Source organism: Nilaparvata lugens, chromosome 1, assembly GCF_014356525.2.
Source record: "Nilaparvata lugens isolate BPH chromosome 1, ASM1435652v1, whole genome shotgun sequence".
NCBI classification, from domain to species: Eukaryota; Metazoa; Arthropoda; class Insecta; order Hemiptera; family Delphacidae; genus Nilaparvata; species Nilaparvata lugens.
The window spans coordinates 5,886,020-5,911,939 of record NC_052504.1 but is presented as its reverse complement, the minus strand read 5'-3'; the positions used below and the strand labels follow the sequence as shown (position 1 = coordinate 5,911,939).

The following is a 25,920-nucleotide window of genomic DNA, read 5'->3' as shown; positions in this document are numbered from 1 at the left end:
CGATATTCCTCAATTATCACACGATGTTTTCAACATTTCAACAACTCATCGATATTCAGTAGCCTATAATGGTAATCGATATTATCAAATATCGAAAAGTATCAATATCAATATTATTTCAAGATTGACAAAACTCGATATCAAAAGTCAGAACTTCAAAATCAAAAAATAGGCCTAACAGTTTGTTAATTTGTTCTCATTTTTTTCCGCATCTTAAAAGTTTTGAAGTTTGCAAGTTTTTCAAGAAGGTAAGAACATTACATTCTATTTTATTGTTTAAATCCTCAAATGACTATTTTTCATGTTTATAATTATAAAAAATACCGTTTTCAATAATTTTGTAGTGTATACAAAGGCACCTAACCTCATAACCTACAAACTTGAGATTTTATTGAAAAATTTCAATTATTGGGTGATGTGAATAAAAATAAGTAATTACTCTCACTTGACAACACAAGAATATTTATCCCTAAAAGTACGGTACCTATATTCTAGTAAATACTAAACTTTTATAGTATTTACTTTACTTTACCAGTATTTACTGATCAGTAATAAAAATTACAGTTTATTTAGCCTTTAATATATAACACTTTTAAAGAGAGGTAAAGCTTTTGACCCTGCAAAGTTTTGGATGGTCGAAAAGTAAAATCCAAAGAGACCAGAGATGGGCAAAACTCTAGACACAAATAAATGTGGGTCAAGAGGCTGAGTCGATGTTGGACAGTCACCCTAGAGCCAATTTGGTGACCCCTCCCTCAGCGGAAGGACCAAAAAAGAAGGCCAGGAGTGGAATTCATGTAGGTTACAAGAACCAATCAGTCTGAAGAGACTGCCAAGCATATCGTACTGGATTGAGGGAGATTAGGGGCAAGGAGAAGGGCTCTATTTGGCTCCAAGCAACTAGGTGATCAATGGGATGTTAGTGTAGGGTAAACACTCAGGGATCTGTAGGGATCCTCTGGATATTTTAAAGGACAAAGGTATTGGTTTGCTCAACTAACGTAGACTACTTGGGACACACAATAATCTCCGGTTTCATGTGAGGTTCTTTGAAACTTTGGACCCTTGAATCCGTCTCTTAAAACATAACATGACATTACAATCCTAGCGAGGTATTGCTCGTATCAGTTCATATTCAAATTTTCTTTATGATGTCTAACCATTCGTGAACTATAATGAGCTAATCAGTTGCATGTATAATAAATTCATGAAATGAGACGCTCAATGGTTAAATTCTTGTAAGCAGTTATTAAAAGGTTCACACCACCCTCATTAGTGTCACTGTACATGTTGTGTGTGTCTACTAGTCATTTGACTTAATTTTGATTTTGTTGTTTAATATGTTGTTTATTTATGTCTATGGTCAACTGAGGAAAGTTTGAGGTCAAAACGTTTATTAGAAAATTATATCAAGCAATTTCTCATGAGCATAGTTGATAGTGAGAATTGGATCAGATCATTGGGCTAATGGCATTTTATATTTTTTTCATGTTTTTAAAGGATTTTTTTTGTGATTAAGTGAGTATCGGGTTTGACTCACTTTTATATTTGTTAAAATCAAGTTTAGTAACCCCAACACAATTCTCATTACAGAGGTACCTTATTATTGTTCCTTGTACCATACAGTATAGTAGGCTAATTATGTAGCAGTATAATTGTGTAACATAGAAATGTTAGATATAATTATTATATTGTATTGTTTCGTTTTTTAAAAGAAATATGAATTTTTTTATTTTTGATATTAGTTTTTTATGAGCATAAGTAGTTGGAAAATGTGGCTAATGACTTTTGGTTATATTATTATGACTGCATATGGCGATGTTTAAATGAGAAATATTTCTTTGTATTCTTACATTGTTATATTTTTGAGCCATAGCATTTTATAAATATGAATAATAACTTAATATCTTTGTTTTGTTTTTCTTGTAATATTGAAGGCTACTGTTGTTTATGAGAAACAATAAATTCTATTCTATTCTATTGCAGATGGCGGCCTTTGTTGTGAAGGAGGAGGATGAAAGCAGCCAAGAATCTGCTTCAGAGTGCAGCACTGGCTCTGTATGGTCTTCATGGTCTAAAATTGATAATGACGTTGATCAACCACAAGCAGACATTGACTATTCTCAAAAAAATGTATCAAAGGAGGCGGCGTGTATGGTGAGTGAATATGCTCGGATTTAGTGTAATATAGGCATCTTGATAGCGGCGACGCGTCGTTGCAGTCTTGGTGGCTAGAGCACATAACCTATAAATTCATTACAATCGATGACTCATTGGATTTTCATGTTGTATGTACGTTATGGCGGCAGATGAATTAGAAGTTTTGGCTTCTATATTGCCTTCACAATTGATATCTAATGAATCATCGAATCCAATGAATTTATAGGTTATTTGCTCTGGTCGCGGCGGCTCTAACCACGCCTGTCAAGACGCGGCTAAGGAATTGCAACTCTAGGGAGCAAAGTTGGGGCGCAGTCAGCCCTCTCTTAAACTTGGCTAACCTACTTGAATACTTGAAGTCTATACCAAGGGCTGGGATTTCCAGATTAGCAGTGTCAAAGTTTTCTAGTCAATAATTGACTAGAATAAATACTATCTACTCCCAACATTATCATATTGTGTGAAAAAATATAATAACATTGAGAAGTATCCATCTATCTATTCTTTAAGAGAAACATACGACTCAAGTAATTGCTAATCTTAACTACATATTATTAGACGTACAGGGTCTGTATAATAAGTAACCGGACTGACCTCAGGAAACTTTTTATTGACAAAATATGTACATTTTTTCTTTAGAATTCTTCGAGGTAGTCCCCATTGGAGTCGATAACATGCTGATACCGGATTTTCCAATCCCTGTTCGCTCCCTGGAAGTCGGCAACCTCTATGCTGTCTAGAGCCCTCGTCGTAGCACGTTGGTGCCATATCCGGGCTGTAAGGAGGATGTGGCAACGTTACCCTCGACTGTTTGGCCAACTGCTCGGTGACGAGCAGGCAGGTATGCAACGGAGCATTGTCGTGATGGAGGATCCACGAATCGGCAATCCCCGGACGGATTCGATGAACCCGGGCGGTTAGACGACGGAGCACCTCTCTGTAGTACTGGTCGTTTACTGTTTGGCCGGGTGGCACAAAATCTTTGTGAACGGCCAGTACTACAGGTGCTCCGTCGACTAACCGCTCGGGCTGATCGAATCCGTCTGGGGATTGCCGATTCGTGGATCCTCCATCACGACAATGTTCCGTCGCATACCGCGTCACCGAGCAGTTGGCCAAACAGTCGAGAGTAACGATGCCACATCCTCCTTACAGCCCGGATATGGCACCAACGGACTTCTTTTTGTTCCCCAAGATCAAGAGACAACTTAAGGGGACGCGGTTCGGTACTCTGGAAAACGTTCAACTTGCTACGACGAGGGCTCTCGACTTCCAGGTTGCTGACTTCCAGGGAGCTTTCAGGGATTGGAAAATCCGGTATCAGCGTGTTATCGACTCCAATGGGGACTACTTTGAAGAACTCTGAAGAAAAATTGTGCATATTTTGCCAATAAAAAGTTTCCTGAGGCCAGTCCGTTTACTTATTATATAGACCCTGTATTATTACATATTATTAGTGAGTAAAATGGCCTTTTTATGATTTTTGGGTGCTGTGATCAACGAAGTTTCTCAGTTCTCTAAGAAGGTTTACAACTCGTGACAATTTCTTGCAGAGTTGGTGCACATGGTGACTAAAGTTCAACCTCTCGTTCATCCAGAATCCTAGTAGTTCGACTTGTTCTGATGAATCTGCTCTCTTCAATGGGCAAACCAGGAACCTTTTTTATCCTCATTGAGCTTTAGTTTATTTGCCGAAAACCATTACATAGCCGCCTCAATGAGTCTGGCAGACTCCTCCCTCACTTGTCCTCTGGTGTTGCTTAGTCAATTTCGCTTGCAAACATCTTAGAATTCAAATTCAAATTCAAATTCAAATTTTATTTATTCAAGTAAGTTACAATACATTCTGGTTCATACACGAATCTACAATAAATTACAGTACAACAGCCAATTATGCAGCAAATTTCACATATTATGAAAACTTATTAATTACAATGAAGATTGAATGCAACATTAGAATATTGATAATATAGTATTGTAATATAACTACATAAATCAGCGGTGTTTCAACAATGAATAAATGATAATTTCAATGAATAAATATACACCCCACTATATATTATATGTGTTGGGGTATAAGTAATTAGTTGCTTATTGCGTGTAATAATTACTATTTACAAACTTCATTCACTGATATGGGATTAAAGTTTTTTATAATAAAATTAGTAAAAATGTATAATACAAACAAACAAAATTATGGAATTAGTAAATAAATATTAATGTTCTATTAAGGATAATAATAAGAAAGGTTATTTTTAGAAAAATGAAAAACAGTAAAGAGTGGAATGAAGAATAAATAGTTTCAATATTTACAGTCTAACTAAATTTTCACAATTTTCCACTCCAATATCAACCAACCAGGAAAATAAACTTTTCTTGAACCTGTGTCTATTGAATTCTTCCCTAATGTAACTTGGTATTGAATTATAAATTTTTGGTCCCAAATATGTGTAGTTTCTTTGCCCAAATGTAGTGTTCATCCTTGGTACTATTGAATACGTGTTTCTGAACGTATAACTGTATAACAGAATAAAAGTATAACGTATAACAGAAGTATAACGTATAACAGAATAACTGTAATTGAAAAATGTTGAATAATTGTCGCTACTTACAAGTCAACCGATCAATAGTTCAACTAATACATCTCCTATCACAGACTATTGAAGGACACTGTGACAGTGAGAATGAGTAGAATACTTTTAACTAGCATCTAGCATACCAAATATTATGACAAGAGTATAAAACAATAAATTTTCCAACTACTTTGTTAGTGAAGACCTCCAATAAGTAACACATCTATTTTGAGTGAGGCTGTCATATTCAAAAAATGCATATTCCTCATCACATACCATTTAAGGACACTGTAACCGTGAGTATGGGTATATCTCAAGTCAATTACTGTCGATTATTGTCAACTTTTACTGTTTTGACCGGGTAAGAGTGTATGAACGGCACAATATGAGAAATCAATCCAAAAATTCCACAATTTGAAGATCGGATTATTCGTTTGGAATTCTACTCGCTCCAGCCTACTTTTCCATTGGGGGATTCGCCTGCTGTAGTGGACGTTTTCATGCTTGTCATAGCATAGCCAGATCAATTCATCGCTTGCTGATGTCCTGTTCCTGTTGGTATTGCGGAGTCGTTGCCTGTCTGCCTGGCCGCATCTCCTCTTCAAAATTTTATTCAGGTTATGTAAATCGTTCTTTTCAATTTTCATTTACATATGCATCATTATTGTTTGATTAATGTCTATCTTGACATGCAATTCACTAAGGCCATCGACGCCTATTTATTTATTGGATTTGACAGTTACCCTTGACTTCACAAGTGATTTTTTTGAGGCCACTGACGCCTACTTATTATTTGATTAATGTCTATCTTGACATGCAATTCACTAAGGCCATCGACGCCTATTTATTTATTGGATTTGACAGTTACCCTTGACTTCACAAGTGATTTTTTTGAGGCCACTGACGCCTACTTATTATTGATAATGTCTATCTTGACATGCAATCACTAAGGCCATCGACGCCTATTTATTTATTGGATTTGACAGTTACCCTTGACTTCACAAGTGATTTTTTTGAGGCCACTGACGCCTACTTATTATTTGATTAATGTCTATCTTGACATGCAATTCACTAAGGCCACCGACGCCTATTAATTCATTGTATTTAACAGTTACCCTTGACTTCACAAGTGATTTTCTGAGGCCACTGACGCCTATATAATTGTATTCAATTGTAGCAATTATTCTTTGTATTTAACAGCTACCCTTGGCTTCACAAGTGATTTTTATGAGGCCACTGACGCCTATATATATTGTATTCAATAGTAGCAACTATTAATTCTCTGGATTTGACAGCTACCCTTGGCTTTACAAGTGATTTTCTGAGGCCATTGTCGCCTATTACTCGTTCCAATTGATGTCTGTCTTGACATTCAATTCATTGAAGGCCCATGTCGCCTATATTCTACCTGGATTATCTTCACATTGTATTTATTAGCTACCCTTAGCTTTTAAGTGTTATTCTAAGGCCAGTGACGCCTATTAATTATTTGGTCGAAGTTTATCTTGACATTCAAATCACTGAAGGCCTATGCCACATATATTTTTTGTGTATGTTATTTGCTGAGCATTTTTTACAGCTTATTGTCATTGTTAATCATTATTATTGTACCTTAGTAATAACTTTCATTATTGCCCTCAATTTATATTGATTTCAGGTATCATTATTAATACCTTTGCATTTATTGCAATATCATTATATCAATATCATTAATAATTTAATATCATTAATACCCTTGCAGTTATTGTCAGACCTTAATGGTCATTAATGTCATTGACCTAATTTCATTTAAGTTTTGTAGTTCTCTATACTATTTCACATGTTGTAATTTTCCCAAGATTTGACTAATTGTTTTTTGTATGTGGCCATCTGCCTATTATTATTTAAGGATTCAAAGACTTAACCTACTTACAATTGCCTTTGTATGTGGCCATCTGCCTATTATTATATTATTGATCTCAAAATATTTTGATTCAAGTTTGTATGTGGCCATCTGCCTATTATTATTTAAGGATTCAAAGACTTAACCTACTTACAATTGCCTTTGTATGTGGCCATCTGCCTACTATTATCATCTTATTATTATTAAATCTTATATTGTGATTCATTTAGTCTTTTATTGGCGTACTTACCACACTTCAAGCTATCAGTATTTTTATGTACAGAATTCAAAGATTTATTTGTAGGTATTTATACCAACTATCATCCACAGTCCACTGCCCTGCCCTTGGATTCTGTCAACTACAATGGGGACTACTTTGAAGAACTCTGAAGAAAAATTGTGCATATTTTGCCAATAAAAAGTTTCCTGAGGCCGTCCGGTTGCTTATTATATAGACCCTGCATTATTACATATTATTAGTGAGTAAAATGGCCTTTCATGATTTTTGGGTGCTGTTATCAACGAAGTTTCTCAGTTTTCTAAGAAGGTTTACAACTCGTGACAATTTCTTGCAGAGTTGGTGCACATGGTGACTAAAGCTCAACCTCTCGTTCATCCAGAATCCTAGTAGTTCGACTTGTTCTGATGAATCTGCTCTCTTCAATGGGCAAACCAGGAACCTTTTTTATCCTCATTGAGCTTTAGTTTATTTTACCATTACATAGCCGCCTCAATGAGTCTGGCAGACTCCTTCCCCACTTGTCCTCTGTCTTAGTCAATTTCGCTTGCAAACATCTTAGAATAACTGTAATTGAAAAATGTTGAATAATTGACGCTACTTACAAGTCAACCGATCAATAGTTCAACTAATACATCTCCTATCACAGACTATTGAAGGACACTGTAACAGTGAGAATGAGTAGAATACTTTCAACCAGCATACTAAATATTATGACAAGAGTATAAAACAATAAATTTTCCTACAGTTACCTTGAAAAGTGACCATTCCTGCACTGATTACAGAACGCAAAGAATCACTTTTCCGCTCTAGTGCGCAAAGTATTACTTTGCGTATTATCTTGCAGCCATCCCAATCAGCTGTTGACATTGTTGGCGTGTATTTTGAATGCAAATTTGTTCTATCTATATTTTTCTCATATATTTAACTCATTAAATTATACATTTTGAATATTATTAATCATGCATTATTTCAAATAATATTTTTTTCCATTCATAAATTGATTGGTTGAAAAATTATTTAGAAATTGAGATTTGCTCAAAATTATTCAATTTTCAAATTAATTTAATTTTCAATTTGAATAAATTATCGATTATTAATTTTCAATTGGATTATCAAGTTTAAAATGAATTAAAGTTTTTATTATTAAAAAATTATACAGACAAATTTTTGATGGATTTCAGCCATCATCAATGGTAACTGTAGGAAAAATTTAATGTGAAATACGTGCGCAAAGCTCCTCTGCTGCACTCAAGAAACCATTCCGCCCTCGCCTACGGCTCGTGCGTGCGTAAACGTTTCTTTCGGTGCAGCAAACTGTCACTTTGCACACTAGTTGCACAAATAACAGCTATTTCCAACTACTTTGTTAGTGAAGCCCTCCAATAAGTAAAACATCTATTTTGAGTGAGGCTGTCATATTCAAAAAATGCATATTCCTCATCACATACCATTTAAGGACACTGTAACCGTGAGTATGGGTATATCTCAAGTCAATTACTGTCGATTATTGTCAACTTTTACTGTTTTGACCGGGTAAGAGTGTATGAACGGCACAATATGAGAGACTACCAGCGTCATAAAGCTTCACGGGAAAGAACTACGTGGACTATCGGCTTGAGATAACAGTTATCTACTTATGCTATTATTCCTCTATGATTGAACATAACTTATAATACACATGATGAACATATGTGTTTGTCAAGTTCCGTTCAATCTAATAGAATCTATAAGGATTGAGTTATTAAGATTTTGTAAGGCAGCTTAATGAAGTTCATAGAGTTTATTAACTCTATTTGAGTGCTTCTAAGGAGTTGGAAATGTTCATTATTCATTTATCGATAAATTCAAATAATGAAGCTGTACTGTACATAAGCAACTGAATAATAAATTCTCTGTATTGTTTCAGAATCAAAACTACTTTCCAAAGTATGGAGTACCAAGTTTGTAAGTATATACATTAAGCTTTCCTTTGGTTTCCTAGGAAATCTCAGCATCTCAGCAGTTGATTTGAGTTCAATCTTGCATCTGATATGAAAACAGAATTTTTCTCATTAAAAAACTTGTGTTGAACCAATAACAGACAATGTAAACTTATAAACCTTACTGAACCTATGAACAGTATAGAGTTCTGAAAAAAGACGGCTCTGATCAAAGCCAAGCAGTGTTTGGGATTAGACTGTTTTTGAATGGAACAGGGGTACCCACAGCATGTTTTTATGTCGCATGTTGCGACATGAGTTTAAATTTTGGGAGGATTTTAGAGAAAAACCAAGGAAAATAGGGGGATGCCAAATTTTGGGGTGATTTTGCGACATGGGCTATGGGGGGATGGGCACCCCTGGAACAAATGTCCTCATTGGAAGTTTTTGTTGAATCAAGAAGGTTATTTCTTATGTTGAAAAGCTGTGTTCTTCAATTAAAAGCACCTTGAATAATTTCACTTACTGAATGCTTTGTATGAGAAAAATCAATATTCCAGCAATTCCCTTTTAAGACTGTTTTAAAAGCATTAACACTTGATAAATTGAGTGTGTAATTGAAGAATGTTAAGTGAAACATAACCTAGCTACATTTGGACTGTTGTATAATTTAGAATTGGAACCGTTTTCGGCTTATAAGCCTGTGGTACTTTTCTGTAAGTTGTGTAATTCTGAATGATTAAATAAATAAATAAATAACTGTGTTTGGTAATATGTCACTTACTGATCTTCAAATACTCATAATTAATTTTTGAAACTAGATTTTCCTTAAAACTATTTAACTTGGGATTATTCGTCATACGAGCAATAGTAAAATACTCATAATTAATTTTTGAAACTAGATTTTCCTTAAAACTATTTAACTTGGGAATATTCGTCATACGAGCAATAGTAATATAAGTTATATATTACAGTAGATCTCCAATTATCCGAACTCCGACTATCTTAATCACCGATTATCCGAATCACTTTCAGAAAAAAATTTGTCCAAAAAAAGTCCAAGTGCGCTATTATTCTTCCCCCCGCGAAGCCAATGTTTGCGCGTTCGCTCACTATAGTCCTTCCCTCCAAGAAGTCAGTGTAGTAGAGCATGTAAAAATATCATGTTTTTCATTTAATTCAATAAAAAAATAGTGCAATATCAAAACAAAGCTTTTTTCTCTCCAATGGCAATTCAAAAAAAAAAACTCCGATTATCTGAATATTTGATTATGGGAATGGGTCCCGGTCCCCATTAATCCGGATAATTGGAGTTCTACTGTATTTCAAATTCAAATTCAAATTTATTCATGTAAGTCACAATACATTCCGGTCTATACACGAATCTACAATAAATTACAGTACAACAGCTAATTATGGAACAAATTTCACATATTATGAAAACTTATTAATTACAATGAAGATTAGAATAGAATAGAATAGAATAGAATATCTTTATTAGCCTCAATAGTACATCACAATTTGACATATAGGCCAATCAACACAATACAATACAGCACAATAAAAACTGGCAATAAACCACTACAATAAACAGTCACAGTAGTACATTGGATTGAAATTCAAATATACATTACATACAGTTCATAATATACAACAATACACATCATTCAAAAATATAGAATACTTTTAACTAGCATCTAGCATACCAAATATTATGACAAGAGTATAAAACAATAAATTTTCCAACTACTTTGTTAGTGAAGACCTCCAATAAGTAACACATCTATTTTGAGTGAGGCTGTCATATTCAAAAAATGCATATTCCTCATCACATACCATTTAAGGACACTGTAACCGTGAGTATGGGTATATCTCAAGTCAATTACTGTCGATTATTGTCAACTTTTACTGTTTTGACCGGGTAAGAGTGTATGAACGGCACAATATGAGAGATTACCAGCGTCATAAAGCTTCACGGGAAAGAACTACGTGGACTATCGGCTTGAGATAACAGTTATCTACTTATGCTATTGTTCCTCTATGATTGAACATAACTTATAATACACATGATGAACATATGTGTTTGTCAAGTTCCGTTCAATCTAATAGAATCTATAAGGATTGAATTGGAGTGATCCGTGGTCTAGTGGATAGAGTGCTTGCCTAGCAGCATAGAGATCCCGGGTTCAAACCCTCTCAATACCAAAAGTTTTTTAACCATATCACTCCCGTGTTATCGGATGGGCACGTTAAACTGTCGGTCCCGGCTGAAGTATGACAGTCGTAAGGCCCATTGACGGCTTAAATTATATATTCAGGCGGTGGGACCTTCCCGCAAGGGACTCCCTACCAACAAAAGCCATACGAATTCACTTTTCATAAGGATTGAGTTATTAAGATTTTGTAAGGCAGCTTAATGAAGTTCATAGAGTTGATTAAATCTATTTGAGTGCTTCTAAGGAGTTGGAAATGTTCATTATTCATTTATCGATAAATTCAAATAATGAAGCTGTACTGTACATAAGCAACTGAATAATAAATTCTCTGTATTGTTTCAGAATCAAACTACTTTCCAAAGTATGGAGTACCAAGTTTGTAAGTATATACATTAAGCTTTCTTCCTTTGGTTTCCTAGGAAATCTAAGCATCTCAGCAGTTGATTTGAGTTCAATCTTGCATCTGATATGAAAACAGAATTTTTCTCATTAAAAAACTTGTGTTGAACCAATAACAGACAATGTAAACCTATGAACCTTACTGAACCTATGAACAGTATAGAGTTCTGAAAAGACGGCTCTGATCAAAGCCAAGCAGTGTTTGGGATTAGACTGTTTTTGAATGGAACAGGGCTACCCACAGCATGTTTTTATGTCGCATGTTGCGACATGAGGTTGAATTTTGGGAGGATTTTAGAGAAAAACCAAGGAAAATAGGGGGATGCCAAATTTTGGGGGGATTTTGCGACATGGCCTATGGGGGGATGGGCACCCCTGGAACAAATGTCCTCATTGGAAGTTTTTGTTGAATCAAGAAGGTTATTTCCTATGTTGAAAAGCTGTGTTGTTCTTCAATTAAAAGCACGTTTAGTACCTTGAATAATCTCACTTACTGAATGCTTTGTATGAGAAAAATCAATATTCTAGCAATTCCCTTTTAAGACTGTTTTAAAAGCATTAACACTTGATAACTATGTTTGGTAATATGTCACTTACTTTATTTATTTATTTTATTTATCCATTTATCGTATGGAACACTATAATCATGATACAATTATGACATTGGAGGAAAAACTAGGCTAAGCCTGTACTATTTCTATCCAAAAATTTTGATAAAATGCTAATGTTGTCCAAAAATTTAGTTTATGTAATCACACACTGCTCCGTCACTTGATTTTCGGTCCAGGAATAATGAATTGGGAATTTTGAATGTTGATGTTATACTCTAAATAAATCACAGAATGTATCACAATAAATAAAAAACTTTTAAAATATTGCACTTATTTGAAAAATTTGAATACAAAATCAAAAACCTACTTACTATTATATAACTTTATATCACTTATTTACTGATCTTCAAATACTCATAATTAATTTTTGAAACTAGATTTTCCTTAAAACTATTTAACTTGGGATTATTCGTCATACGAGCAATAGTAATATAAGTTATATATTACAGTAGATCTCCAATTATCCGAACTCCGACTATCCAAATCACCGATTATCCGAATCACTTTCAGAAAAAAATTTGTCCAAAAAAAAGTCCAAGTGCGCTATTATTCTTCCCCCCGCGAAGCCAGTGTTTGCGCGTTCGCTCACTATTGTCCTTCCCTCCAAGAAGTCAGTGTAGTGGAACATGTAAAAATATCATGTTTTTCATTCAATTCAATAAAAAAATAGTGCAATATCAAAACAAAGCTTTTTTCTCTCCAATGACAATTAAAAAAAAAAACTCCGATCCGAATGGGTCCAGGTCCCCATTAATTCGGATAATTGGTAGGAGTTCTACTGTATTTCAAATTCAAATTCAAATTTATTCAAGTAAGTCACAATACATTCCGGTCTATACACGAATCTACAATAAATTACAGTACAACAGCCAATTATGCAACAAATTTCACATATTATGAAAACTTATTAATTACAATGAAGATTGAATGGAACATTAGAATATTGATAATATAGTATTGTAATGTAACTACATAAATCAGTGGTGTTTCAACAATGAATAAATGATAACTTCAATGAATAAATATATACCCCACTATAAATTATATTTGTTGGGGTATAAGTAATTAGTTGCTTATTGCGTGTTATAATTACTATTTTTTTTATATACTTTGACAAAAGTAATTTGATATAGGCGAACGCGGCCAGCAACCCCGGCCCGGAAACACCGGAGCATCCTTATCCTACTATATATATATATTCAAGCAGATGATAAATTACTATCTATAGCCTTATATCTTTCTTCGATAGCCTCAATACAGAACATGTAGACGTTTATAATTACTATTTACAAACTTCATTCACTGATATAGGATTAAAGTTTTTATAATAAAATTAGTAAAAATTTATAATACAATCAAAATTATGAAATTAGTAGATAAATATTAATATTCTACTAAGGATAATAATAAGAAAGGTTATTTTAGAAAAATGAAAAACAGTAAAGAGAAGAATGAAGAATAGTTTCAATATTTACAGTCTAACTAAATTTTTACAATTTTCCCCCCCATATCAACCAACCAGGAAAATAAAATTTTCTTGAACCTGTGTCTATTGAATTCTGCCCTAATGTAACTTGATGTATATCATATAATATGACGAATATTTTCAATTTATATAAATTATATGAAATACGTAATTTGAAAAATTCAATAAAATTATATATTTTTTATTTCATAATTTCAATCATTTGCATTCATTTCAGGTGGAAAAATTGCAAAAGTTCTCGCTCACAGACTAGAATATGTTTCAACAACGTATACACCACAAATCGAAGTTCAGGTAATAAAAATTTTGAAAAATGCATTCAAATTTTAATATTAATTTTTTTAGATTAGAGATAATAGTATATTTCGCACCTAGGGCCGAAAATGAGACTTTTCTGGCTCGAAATCGGTTTTCAAGTCCGAGGCCGTAGGCCGAGGACTAGAAAAGATTGAGAGCCGGAATAGTATATTTCGCACCTAGGGCCGAAAATGAGACTTTTCTGGCTCGAAATCGGTTTTCAAGTCCGAGGCCGTAGGCCGAGGACTAGAAAAGATTGAGAGCCAGAAACACATTTTTGCCCATGGTGAGAACGTTATTTTTCGCCACACAGAAAAATAAACAATATAAATATGAGAATAATTTATTGTTTATTAGGCACTTCCGAAAGCAAAGGAAGGTCATAGCTCTAGCAAATCTGAGGTAATCTGAATATCAGGAAATTGTCCAAGTATTTTTATTTTTTATTCTGATTTGTCTAAATAACCTAAAAGATTATGTTCAATTATGTAAGAGGTTGAGTTTAAACTTTTTATTCTTCCAAATGACAATAAGATGATATTATTATAAATGTTTTGATTCTTGAATAATAAACACAAATAATGAAAAATTTTTGATCAGCTGTTTTAGCACTGAAATTTGGCGAATCTGAATGTCAACGTCAACAATGCTTGTTGTCGTTGACTTCGGAAGTTTAGGTTAGAAGTTCTATCCTACTCTGAAAATCGAATTTGAATAATTTATAATATATAAATCTATTCATCCAAATAAAATGATATTATCCTATTGCTGAATACTTATTCAACTCTAGAAGCATAAACTGATTCCGTTTCATAAACCATTTTGTAAACACGTTCACATCAAATCAGAATCAGCTGACTTTAAGGTTATTTTACAGCCCTAGGGCCGTAAAAGTTTTACCGGCCTGGTCAGAAAACAGTCATTTTCGGCCTCCATATGACGCACGAAAACCAGCTCATTACATCCAAGTGGGGCGAAAAAGCATTTTTGCCCATGGTGAGAACGTTATTTTTCGCCACACAGAAAAATAAACAATATAAATATGAGAATAATTGTTTATTAGGCACTTCCGAAAGCAAAACAGGAAGGTCATAGCTCTAGCAAATCTGAGGTAATCTGAATATCAGGAAATTGTCCAAGTATTTTTATTTTTTATTCTTATTTGTATAAATAATCTAAAAGATTATGTTCAATTATGTAAGAGGTTGAGTTTATACTTTTTATTCTTCCAAATGACAATAAGATGATATTATTATAAATGTTCAGATACAATTAAAACAAAAAAAATCAAGTGGAGTAGATTGAGCATGAAAATCTCTACAATTAATGTTCAGTAACATTTTCACCTAAAATTGAAAATAAGCATTAAATTCGAAAAATGTGATTATTCAATTGCAAATTATTGTTGATTCTATTAAATCATTCTCTATGAAGAGATAGCAGACCTCATGTGTGTCTCCAGCGTTATTGCCCTGTCACCAGCTGGCTCAAACCTTTGAATAGTAGGCTTGAGATGCGCGGGAACACTAGCGTCAGGTGATTAATTTATATAACGGCAAGGAAAGTTGTGTGAGTGCACCACACCAGATTTTTTAGATTAGAGGTAAAAGATATTTTCAAACCTAGCATGTGTTGTATGTGTAACTTTTGGCTTTCTAGTCAAGGAAAATAAGTCTGGGCACACACCGGTTAGTAAAGACAAGACTAGTCACGTTTAGTCACAGTACTTCACATAGTTGCTTATGAAGACATGTCTAATTGCAATGAATAATAAGTAGTGTGAGTTGCATCACAAGCAGGTATGTGAAGTATTGTGACTAAACGTGTCTGATCATGTCTTGTCTTGTCTCGACTAACTGGTGTGTGCCTAAGGCAACACACACCAGTTAGTCAAGACAAGACAAGACATGATCAGTCACAATACTTCACATAGTTGCTTATGAAGACATGTCTAATTGCAATGACTAATCAGTGTGTGTTGCGTCATAAGCAACCATGTGAAGTATTGTGTCTGATCATGTATTGTCTTGTCTTGATTGACTGGTGTGCGCCTAGCGTAAATTTGCAGACATTCTCCTGGTTTACTATCAACTTCAGATATTCTACTATCAACTGCAGATATTCCACTATCAACTGCAATACAATGACTTATGACAGTAGAAATCAGCATACAATTCTGTTAAATTGTCAACTCTTCCACATTAATTTCAATGCTATTTGGTGACTTAACAATACTGTTAGACATAAATCCAGTATGATTCAATATCGTCAAGTATCAAATAAAAATTAGAATTATTTGTATTCTTATTGTTTGTTATTTCAATATTGCAGATGGCAACAGTTGCAGTTAAGCAGGAGAATGATAGCAGCCAATCAGAGTGCAGCTCTGAATGGTCACCAATCGATACTGATGAAGATGATGATGATTATTATTATGAATTCGATGAAGATGATGATGATGATAATGATGATGGGGATCAACAAATATTCATCAAAGACGAAGCGAATGGTGAGATCAATTCTATTATCATTAAAAACAACACTTGATTTAAAGTGAACTTTTACTAATGTAAACGCCTCTTAAAGGAATTTCAGACACTACTCTTCTAGCTTTCTGTTATCTAAATTGATCCAGCTGATCCTGACTCTGCTAATCTTTTTCTATACTTATAAAATTCTTATCTCACTGACTGACTCATTCACTAACTCAGTGATCACTATTTCTAAAAATCTGGTGTGGCGCACTCACACAACTTTCCTTGCCGTTATGAAAATTGATCAACTGACGGTAGTGTTCCCGCCCATCTCAAGTCTACTATTCAAAGATTTGAGCCAGCTGGTGACAGGGCAATGACGCTGGAGACACACGAATTCTGCTATCTCTTCATAGTGAATCATTTAAGAGAATCAACAGTTTCCAATAGTTTGCAATTGGATAATCACATTTTCTCGATTAATAATTTTAATTTTAGGTGAAAATGTTACTGAACATTAATTGTAGAGATTCTCATGCTCAATCTATTCCACTCAAAATTTTTTGTTTAAATTGTATCTGAAGCCTGATAATTGAGAGTCTAAAATCAAACTTTGCATAGATGGGGTGGATCTCCTGAAATTTTTACAGATATGGGACTTGTGGCAGTTTATACTTTTTATTCTTCCAAATGACAATGAGATGATATTATTATAAATGTTTTGATTCTTGAATAATAAACACAAATAATGAAAAGTTTTTTGATCAGCTGTTTTAGCACACTTGAAATTTGGCCAATCTGAATGTCAACGTCAACAATGCTTGTTGTCGTTGACTTCGGAAGTTTAGGTTAGAAGTTCTATCCTACTCTGAAAATCGAATTTGAATAGTTTATAATTATATATCTTATCTGTATTTTATTCATCCAAATAAAATGATAGTATCTTATTGCAGAATACTTATTCAATTCTAGAAGCATAAACTGATTCCGTTTCATAAACCATTTTGTAAACACGTTCACATCAAATCAGAATCAGCTGACTTCAAGGTTATTTTACAGCCCTAGGGCCGTAAAACTTTTACCGGCCTGGTCAGAAAACAATCATTTACGGCCTCCATATGACGCACGAAAACCAGCTCATTACATCCAAGTGGGGCGAAAAAGATATTTTCAAACCTAGCATGTGTTGTATGTGTAACTTTTGGCTTTCTAGTCAAGGAAACTAAGGCTGGGCTTACACCGGTTAGTCAAGATAAGACTAGTCACGTTTAGTCACAATACTTCACATAGTTGCTTATGAAGACATGTCTAATTGCAATGAATAATAAGTAGTGTGAGTTGCATCACAAGCAGCTATGTGAAGTATTGTGACTAAACGTGTCTGATCATGTCTTGTCTTGTCTCGACTAACTGGTGTGTGCCTAAGGCAACACACACCAGTTAGTCAAGACAAGACAAGACATGATCAGTCACAATACTTCACATAGCTGCTTATGAAGACATGTCTAATTGCAATGACTAATCAGTTTGTGTTGCGTCATAAGCAACTATGTGAAGTATTGTGTCTGATCATGTCTTGTCTTGTCTTGACTGACTGGTGTGCGCCTAGCGTAAATTTGCAGACATTCTCCTGGTTTACTATCAACTGCAGATATTCTACTATCAACTGCAGATATTCCACTATCAACTGCAATACAATGACTTATGACAGTAGAAATCAGCATACAATTCTGTTAAATTGTCAACTCTTCCACATTAATTTCAATGCTATTTGGTGACTTAACAATACTGTTAGACATAAATCCAGTATGATTCAATATCGTCAAGTATCAAATAAAAATTAAATTGTTTGTATTCTCATTGTTTGTTATTTCATTATTGCAGATGGCAACAGTTGCAGTTAAGCAGGAGAATGATAGCAGCCAATCAGAGTGCAGCTCTGAATGGTCACCAATCGATACTGATGAAGATGATGATGATTATTATTATGAATTCGATGAAGATGATGATGATGATGATGATAATGATGATGGGGATCAACAAATATTCATCAAAGACGAAGCGAATGGTGAGATCAATTCTATTATCATTAAATACAAAATACAACACTTGATTTGAAGTGAACTTGACTAATGTAAACGCCTCTTAAAGGAATTTCAGACATTACTCTTCTAGCTTCCTGTTATCTAAATTGATCCAGCTGATCCTGACTCTGCTAATCTTTTTCTATACTTATAAAATTCTTATCTCACTGACTGACTCATTCACTAACTCACTGATCACTATTTCTGAAAAACTACTGGATGGATTGCAACAAATTTTGTAATATTGTCTTTGTTATTTGTAATATTTGGAAATGTAATCTAAATAGCAATGTATTAGTAACAATGTGTCTCTTAATGTGTGACTGTCTATTTCATGTTCTATTTGTGTGACTTTGTCTTGTGCTTTTTTGGCTGGCTGACAATTAAATTATATTTATTTATTTATTTATTTATTTAAAACTTGGAATATACTGGGAAACTTAGCTTCCTTATAGGCTCTGTATACTCACTAAGATATCTTTCAGCGATATTTCAACTTTGATGGTGGTTTTTGAGAGCCTAAACAAGATTTGAGCTCTGTCACTTCATTGGGTTAGAACCAAGTTGAAGAACTTATCTATCTATAAGATAATAAAAGAAAGAATTGCCCTGTACACATACGGGATAGGAAATTCACGAATGACGCATCATCTCTCATGTACTACTGGACTTGGAATGTTGCATAATAATTATAGATTCTTGATTTACCGAGGAAGATTATAGGCCTATCGTAAATTCTTCAAGATTTCAGTCGGTGAAGTTTTCAGTTTGTCAAGTTTTCAGTTGATCAAGTTTTTAATTAGACCCTTGCGGAGCACGGGTTACCTGCTAGTGATAATATAAATCCAGCTGTCTGAAATATTTAGTGGGACTACCTAGTGGGGCGTTTAAATTAGTTAAGTTCACTTCAAATCAAGTTCTGTAAGAAGTGAAAGTAAAATTTGCAAGAAACAGAAACTCTGATACACTATACAAATTTAGACCCTCCTTCAAGCTCTGTTGAATAGAGTTGCTGTTGAACATGTTTGACTTTTGGATTGAACTTGAATTTGAATCTTGGAGGTACAATCCAACCTACAAATGTGAAATTGGAAAAAAAGTTTTCAGTTAATGTAGAATGTATAAAAACAACTAAATAGAAAAGTATGGTTCATGATAGTAAGAAGAAAACATTGAGATTAGATTTTACTTTCCTTGCCCTATTACCATAGGTAAGGAAAGTATTGCTTTCCGAAAAAAATTAAGGTACCCGAATTTCTAAATTTCTATACGTTTCAAGGTCCCCTGAGTCCAAAAAACTGGTTTTTGGGTATTGGTCTGTATGTATGTGTGTGTGTGTGTGTGTAGGAGTGTATGTGCGTCTATGTACACGATATCTCATCTCCCAATCAACGGAATGACTTGAAATTTGGAACTTAAGGTCCTTTCACTATAAGGATCCGACACGAACAATTTCGATCAAATGCAATTCAAGATGGCGGCTAAAATGGCGAAAATGTTGTCAAAAATAGGGTTTTTCGTGATTTTCTCGGAAACGGCTCCAACGATTTTGATCAAATTCATAACTAAAATAGTCATCGATAAGCTCTATCAACTGCCACAAGTCCCATATCTGTAAAAATTTCAGGAGCTTCGCCCCATCAATGCAGATAGATTCCCAATTATCAGGCTTCAGATACAATTGAAACAAAAAAATCAAGTGGAGTAGATTGAGCATGAAAATCTCTACAATTAATGTTCAGTAACATTTTCACCTAAAATTGAAAATAAGCTTTAAATTCGAGAAAATGTGATTATTCAATTGCAAATTATTGTTGATTCTATTAAATCATTCACTATGAAGAGATGGCAGACCTCATGTGTGTCTCCAGCGTTATTACCCTGTCACCAGCTGGCTCAAATCTTTGAATAGTAGACTTGAGATGCGCGGGAACACTAGAGTCAGGTGATTAATTTATATAACGGCAAGGAAAGTTGTGTGAGTGCACCACACCAGATTTTTGACGTCAAAATTATATACTTTTGAGATTATAAAATCAGAAAGTTGCTCAGAAATGTCAATAGTACTATAGTCCGAAGTAGTATAGTCCATTAGTACTATAGTACTATTTTAGGAAGAACTTAGTTTGGCCACTCCTGAGTTTTGAAGTAAGGAAAAAAATATTTACATGAAAAATTTACCAAAAGGTGCTACAAAATTGTCATGCGGTAAATCAACATTAATAAAAGTGTTTCAGTTTCAATTATTCAGTTTAATAATATAATATATGAGAGTATTTTTGAAGTTGGAAAATTGCCAGTAACCGAATATCGAACGAATATTTTCAAAATGTTTCATTGGAATTGGTAACTGTTGAATAAAGTTTTTGTGTAGTTGAGAAGTGAGAAGTTGATATTGTGTTACTATTCATATTGAATGAAAAAGACTAAGAAATTGTCAAAAACCACAGATTTATTGATACTTAGAAAGATCGGTTTCGGTTATTACACCATTGTCAATCTCTGATAAACTCAGATTATCAGAGATTGACAATGGTGTAATAACCGACTAAGAAATTGTCAAAAACCACAGATTTATTGATACTTAGAAAGACTAGTTTCGGTTATTACAACATTGTCAATCTCTGATAAACTCAGATTATCAGAGATTGACAATGGTGTAATAACCGAAACCAGTCTTTTTAAGTATCAATAAATCTGTGGTTTTTGACAATTTCTTAGTCGGTTATTACACCATTGTCAATCTCTGATAAACTCAGATTATCAGAGATTGACAATGGTGTAATAACCGAAACCGGTCTTTCTAAGTATCAATAAATCTGTGGTTTTTGACAATTTCTTAGTCCGATATTACACCATTGTCAATCTCTGATAAACTAAGATTATCAGAGATTGACAATGGTGTAATAACCGAAACCAGTCTTTTTAAGTATCAATAAATCTGTGGTTTTTGACAATTTCTTAGTCTTTTTCATTAAAGTTGAATAAAGTCTTAATTTTTTAAATAATTTTACTTTTTCTCGATTTTTCAGACCTTCAAAAGGCAAAAGAAAGTTTGGAGGACGTTGATTGCAGCTCATCTGACCACGTTGATGCAACAGAAGAAGGCGACAGTGCGCCGAACATGCATAACGCACATGCTGTAATGTCTCCTGCAAAAAAGTGCACTAATGATGTGGAGGCTGCACGTTACAGCTGTGCTATCTGTAACTACAAAACTTCCCGGTTCTCTAATTTGGAGGATCACTTCATAAAACACGATGGAAAGAAATCATCGAATCTTGAATCATCCAGTGATTTCAAGAAACACTTGAAGAAACATACCAGTAAAATCCATTTCCGTTGTGAGTTCTGTGAATGTAAATTTAGTAAGTGGAGTAATTTTAAAAGTCATCTCCAAACACAACATGCAGATGAAAAACCTTTCTGGTGTGAATTCTGCACCTTCAGATGCTCTCATCCAAAAAAATTGAATGTACATCGCAAAACACATAAAGATGGAACATTTTTCATTTGTAAATTTTGTGAGTGTAAATGCAAGAATGCAAGTTTTTTAAAGAAACATATCAAAACACAACATGCAGATGAAAAACCTTTCTGTTGTGAATTCTGCAACTACAAATGCTCTCATCCAAAATATTTGAAAGTACATCTCAAAACACATAACGATAAAAATCCTTTCATTTGTGAATTTTGTAGCGATAAATTCAGTAGTGTATATTTATTGAAGAGCCATCTCCGAACTCAACATGCAGATGAAAAGCCTTTCTGTTGTGAACTGTGCGACTACAGATGCTCTGATCCTAAATATTTGAAATTACATCGCAAAACACATAAAGATAAAAATCTTTTCATTTGTGAATTTTGTGACCATGAATGCAAGAATGGACATTCATTGAAGAGGCATCTCCAAACACAACATGCAGATGAAAACCCTTTCTTTTGTAAATTCTGCGCCTTCAAATGCTCTGATCCAAATTATTTAAAAGCACATCTCAACACACATAAAAATGAAAAATATTTTATTTGTGAATTTTGTGATAAAAAATTCGAAAGTGCAAGGCTTTTAAAGAAGCATCTCCAATCACATACAGGGGAAAAACCTTTATGTTGTGAATTGTGTGACTATAAATGCTCTGATCCAAAATATTTGAAAAATCATGCTAGGAAACATACGGGCGACTTATTCATTTGTGAAATTTGTGGATACAGATGCTATGCATCAAGTTATTTGATAAAACATCTCAGGATTCATTCAGACGAAAGACCTTTCAGTTGTGAATTGTGTGACTTCAACTGCAAAGATCCATCGGCTTTGAGAAGACATGTCGGAACACATACAGACAAAAAACCTTTTAGCTGTGAACTGTGTGACTTCAAAACCTCTCATCAAAATTATTTGAATAAGCATTTGAAAACACATACAGGCGAAAAACATTACAGCTGTAAACTCTGTGGCTATAAATTCAGGCGCTCATGCCACTTGGCAGCTCATATGAGGACGCACACAGGTGAGAAGCCTTACAGCTGTAAACTCTGTGACTTCAGATGCGTGCAGATTGGTAGTATCCAATACCATTTTCGCAAGCATCATAAAGACCAAGACTACAGTAAACTCTATGACTATAAATGCTCTACAAATTAGACTGGTTGTTTTCATTATCATCTTTGCAGGGTACCATAAAGATGAATAGAGGTTTGAAAGGAGAGTTCATTGAAGAATGAATCAATTAATTTTACAGATACTGATTACGTTGAGGAGCTTTCTTCTCACCCACATCCACAGAACTGATGATCTTGTGTAAATGATTTTGCCTTGATAAGGCATTATAAAATATTATACCTAATTACACATATTATTTCCATATAAAAAGTGTAATGAATCTCTTTTTTTAGCCATATAACAGTACAAACTAAGTAAAGAAGAGAAAGTACAATACGACAAAAATAGTATTCTTCCATACCTTGCCTGTTAGCTTACAATTTTATCAACAGATTAATTTAAATCATGATTTTATTTCAATTCTATGTAACACTGTATGCTCTAAAAAATGAATTAAAATGCTATTTATAGATGTTATTGCATTGTAATTCCAATGTAACGAATGAAATCATGTTCAAGCTTCTTGAAAAATTTAGATATTGAAAATATTTTCATTCACATACCTGTTAATATATTAAAATCACTGACTTCAAGAAATTTCCCTCCTCTCTAAAACTTGATGACTGTTTTGTGTAAAGTAGGCTACTTAGCAAAAATTATTTTATAGTGTTGTATTTTTCTAAATCTAAAATGTATTCTCTCTAAGCTCAATTTCTTGTAGATTACTTTAACATCTAAACATTTCCAAGTGCACAAGTTTTATTTTCTTCCAACTACTTACCTATAATAATAATCTAGGCTGTATAAAATAATGTAAGTTTATCAAGAGTTTGGCTAGCTATTACATAGTACACATCGATTTTTGGACGTACGATTTTTTGCCGTCTTTATAAATTCTATTAGTACTTTCATAAAAACTTTAGTAATATACATTTTCAATAATGACACTTTTTTTAGAGAGATTCAACACAGTCATCTAACCAGAAACCAAACAATGTCACGTTTATTTAATCCTACTATTATCAGTTTTCAAAGCCACAATTCATTTTACATTTCCCAATGCTTGTATAGGAACCTTCCTCCAGAAATAGTTGAGGCTGGGGCGGGCCGAATCACTGTAGTGTTAAAGCGCAGAATTTCTGAATGGTTAATGCATGTTGGATGGCAGAATGCAGAGAATCTAATCAAATCACCTTATGTTTGAAATTCAAATTTTAATTTGTTTTTCTTACCAAATACATTCTGCAAAAAGCCATTCCGGCTGTTCTAGTGTGATGAAAATAATAATTATTAATAAATTATAAGAATGGGTATTATAACAAGCCGATTACCTCATTTTCTTCCAATGGATCTATCTTTTCTTCCTCCTTAAATTTAAATTGATTGTTTATATGATTAATACTAAAAGTATATTGTATATGATCTATTTTTATTTAATTTACCGTATGTTTCTTATACTTATAGCCCAATATTTTTTATTGTAACACAGCTAATTTTAAGAACTGCTCCCACACACGGACGTAATAGTCTATGTGGGTTCTAATATTCATTTTATAATTGTACCAAATTTTGGTAATTGTGTTGTTAAAATTGTATGATACGTGAATAAATAAATTGAAATTATTAGATTAAACAGATTATATTTGTAAACTTCCGTCTAATATGATAAAATTTATAAGGACGGCAAAAAATCGATGTTTGTGTAACTGGCTGTAGAAGTAAAGAGCAATATATTCATTTCAACATTATGTTATGTATATGTGTATCTGTGTATGTGTATATGTATCATTTCAACACAAAAATACATTTTCTCTAGTTTTAGTTACTTGGAAGATTCATCTAACTGTTATCATTCACAATTGCACTTGTTTGATTTCCTGTAAGTGCCATACTTATAATCTAGGCTGTCTAAAATATAATGTTTATGTTAGAATAAAATAGTTTTTGATGAAATTCAAGAATGTGTTACTATATCATTCATCAAGTACCCAAATTGTATTATATTCCATTCACTAATCACTAATCCTAAATGACGAACTCGCTCTTGCTTAAACAGCTTTCAAAATTTGATGAAAGAATTAGTTTTCATTTAGTTTTTTGTTCATTCATTACATTGACTTACATAACACTTGCAGACGAAAACAACATGCTCAAGCCCTAAAATAATTGATTTTTCCAATTTTGTCAAATTTCTCTCTATTGTAACTTTTTCTTTGCAAGAGATACAGAAGAATGTTGAATCTATGAACTTTAGTTTATTATCCATAAACTTTTCAAAATGGACAGGATGTTCTAAAAATCCGCATGAACTTCCCAACCGTCTCTCTCACTCCCACCTACAGAAGATATGGAGATATCTATAAAGAAGCAATATTTGACAAATCAAATTTATTGCTAAATTCATATAAATAATTCAAAAATACATGGAAAAAATTCAGTCTCATACATTGAAATTTACTAACAAAATTAGAAAATATTTCTTTGAAACTGTCAGATTTCGCACTATGCATTGTGTTCTTGTCCCAACTTGTCACGTTAGTGCGCAAGTCACTTTGTCATCGGTCCACTTTCACTGTGTTTTCTGCAGTTTACGGATTACATCAGTTTTTTGTCATGCTACATTTGTACATTAATTTTATTGTACATTTTGGTATTATTTAATATTATTTTGGAGTATTTCCTACCGTGTCTAGACGTTTTTTACGCATATCTTTTTCATCGACGTGGCTATACGTAGTTTCTTACAACGCAATTCGTGCATGCACTTTCCTGTTTCCTTCTTCACACAGCAATGGTGTAACAGTTCACATCAGCTTTTTTCCGTTCTTCAATTTTCGTCGCTTTCAATTCAAAATTTTCAATTCTCAAGTTTTAAATTCATGTTTATACAACGTAGAATGTTTCTTCCTGTGCTTCGATAAAGTTTCAGTATTTTCGGTTCGTTAGTTTGTGAAATATCTTCAATCTCAGTATTT

At 33.5% G+C, this 25,920-nt stretch overlaps 1 protein-coding gene across 3 annotated transcripts; it reads left to right on the top strand.

The window, feature by feature from the left end:
- Positions 1 to 32: 32 nt before the first annotated feature.
- On the top strand, positions 33 to 24,903 carry LOC111057464 (oocyte zinc finger protein XlCOF6). 3 transcript variants are annotated; one of them, XM_039428824.1, is made up of 7 exons: positions 33 to 248; positions 1,987 to 2,157; positions 11,334 to 11,370; positions 13,705 to 13,781; positions 16,116 to 16,293; positions 21,375 to 22,153; positions 22,493 to 24,903. In XM_039428824.1, the coding sequence occupies exons 2-7, from the start codon at positions 1,987 to 1,989 to the stop codon at positions 22,985 to 22,987; spliced, it is 1,737 nt and encodes a 578-aa protein (XP_039284758.1). In that variant the 5' UTR covers positions 33 to 248; the 3' UTR covers positions 22,988 to 24,903. The 3 variants fall into 3 exon arrangements, with proteins under 3 accessions (XP_039284758.1, XP_039284748.1, XP_039284753.1); XM_039428814.1 differs by having other exon boundaries at positions 21,375 to 24,903; XM_039428819.1 differs by lacking the exons at positions 33 to 248; positions 1,987 to 2,157; positions 11,334 to 11,370 and adding an exon at positions 8,773 to 8,800 and having other exon boundaries at positions 21,375 to 24,903.
- Positions 24,904 to 25,920: the final 1,017 nt, after the last annotated feature.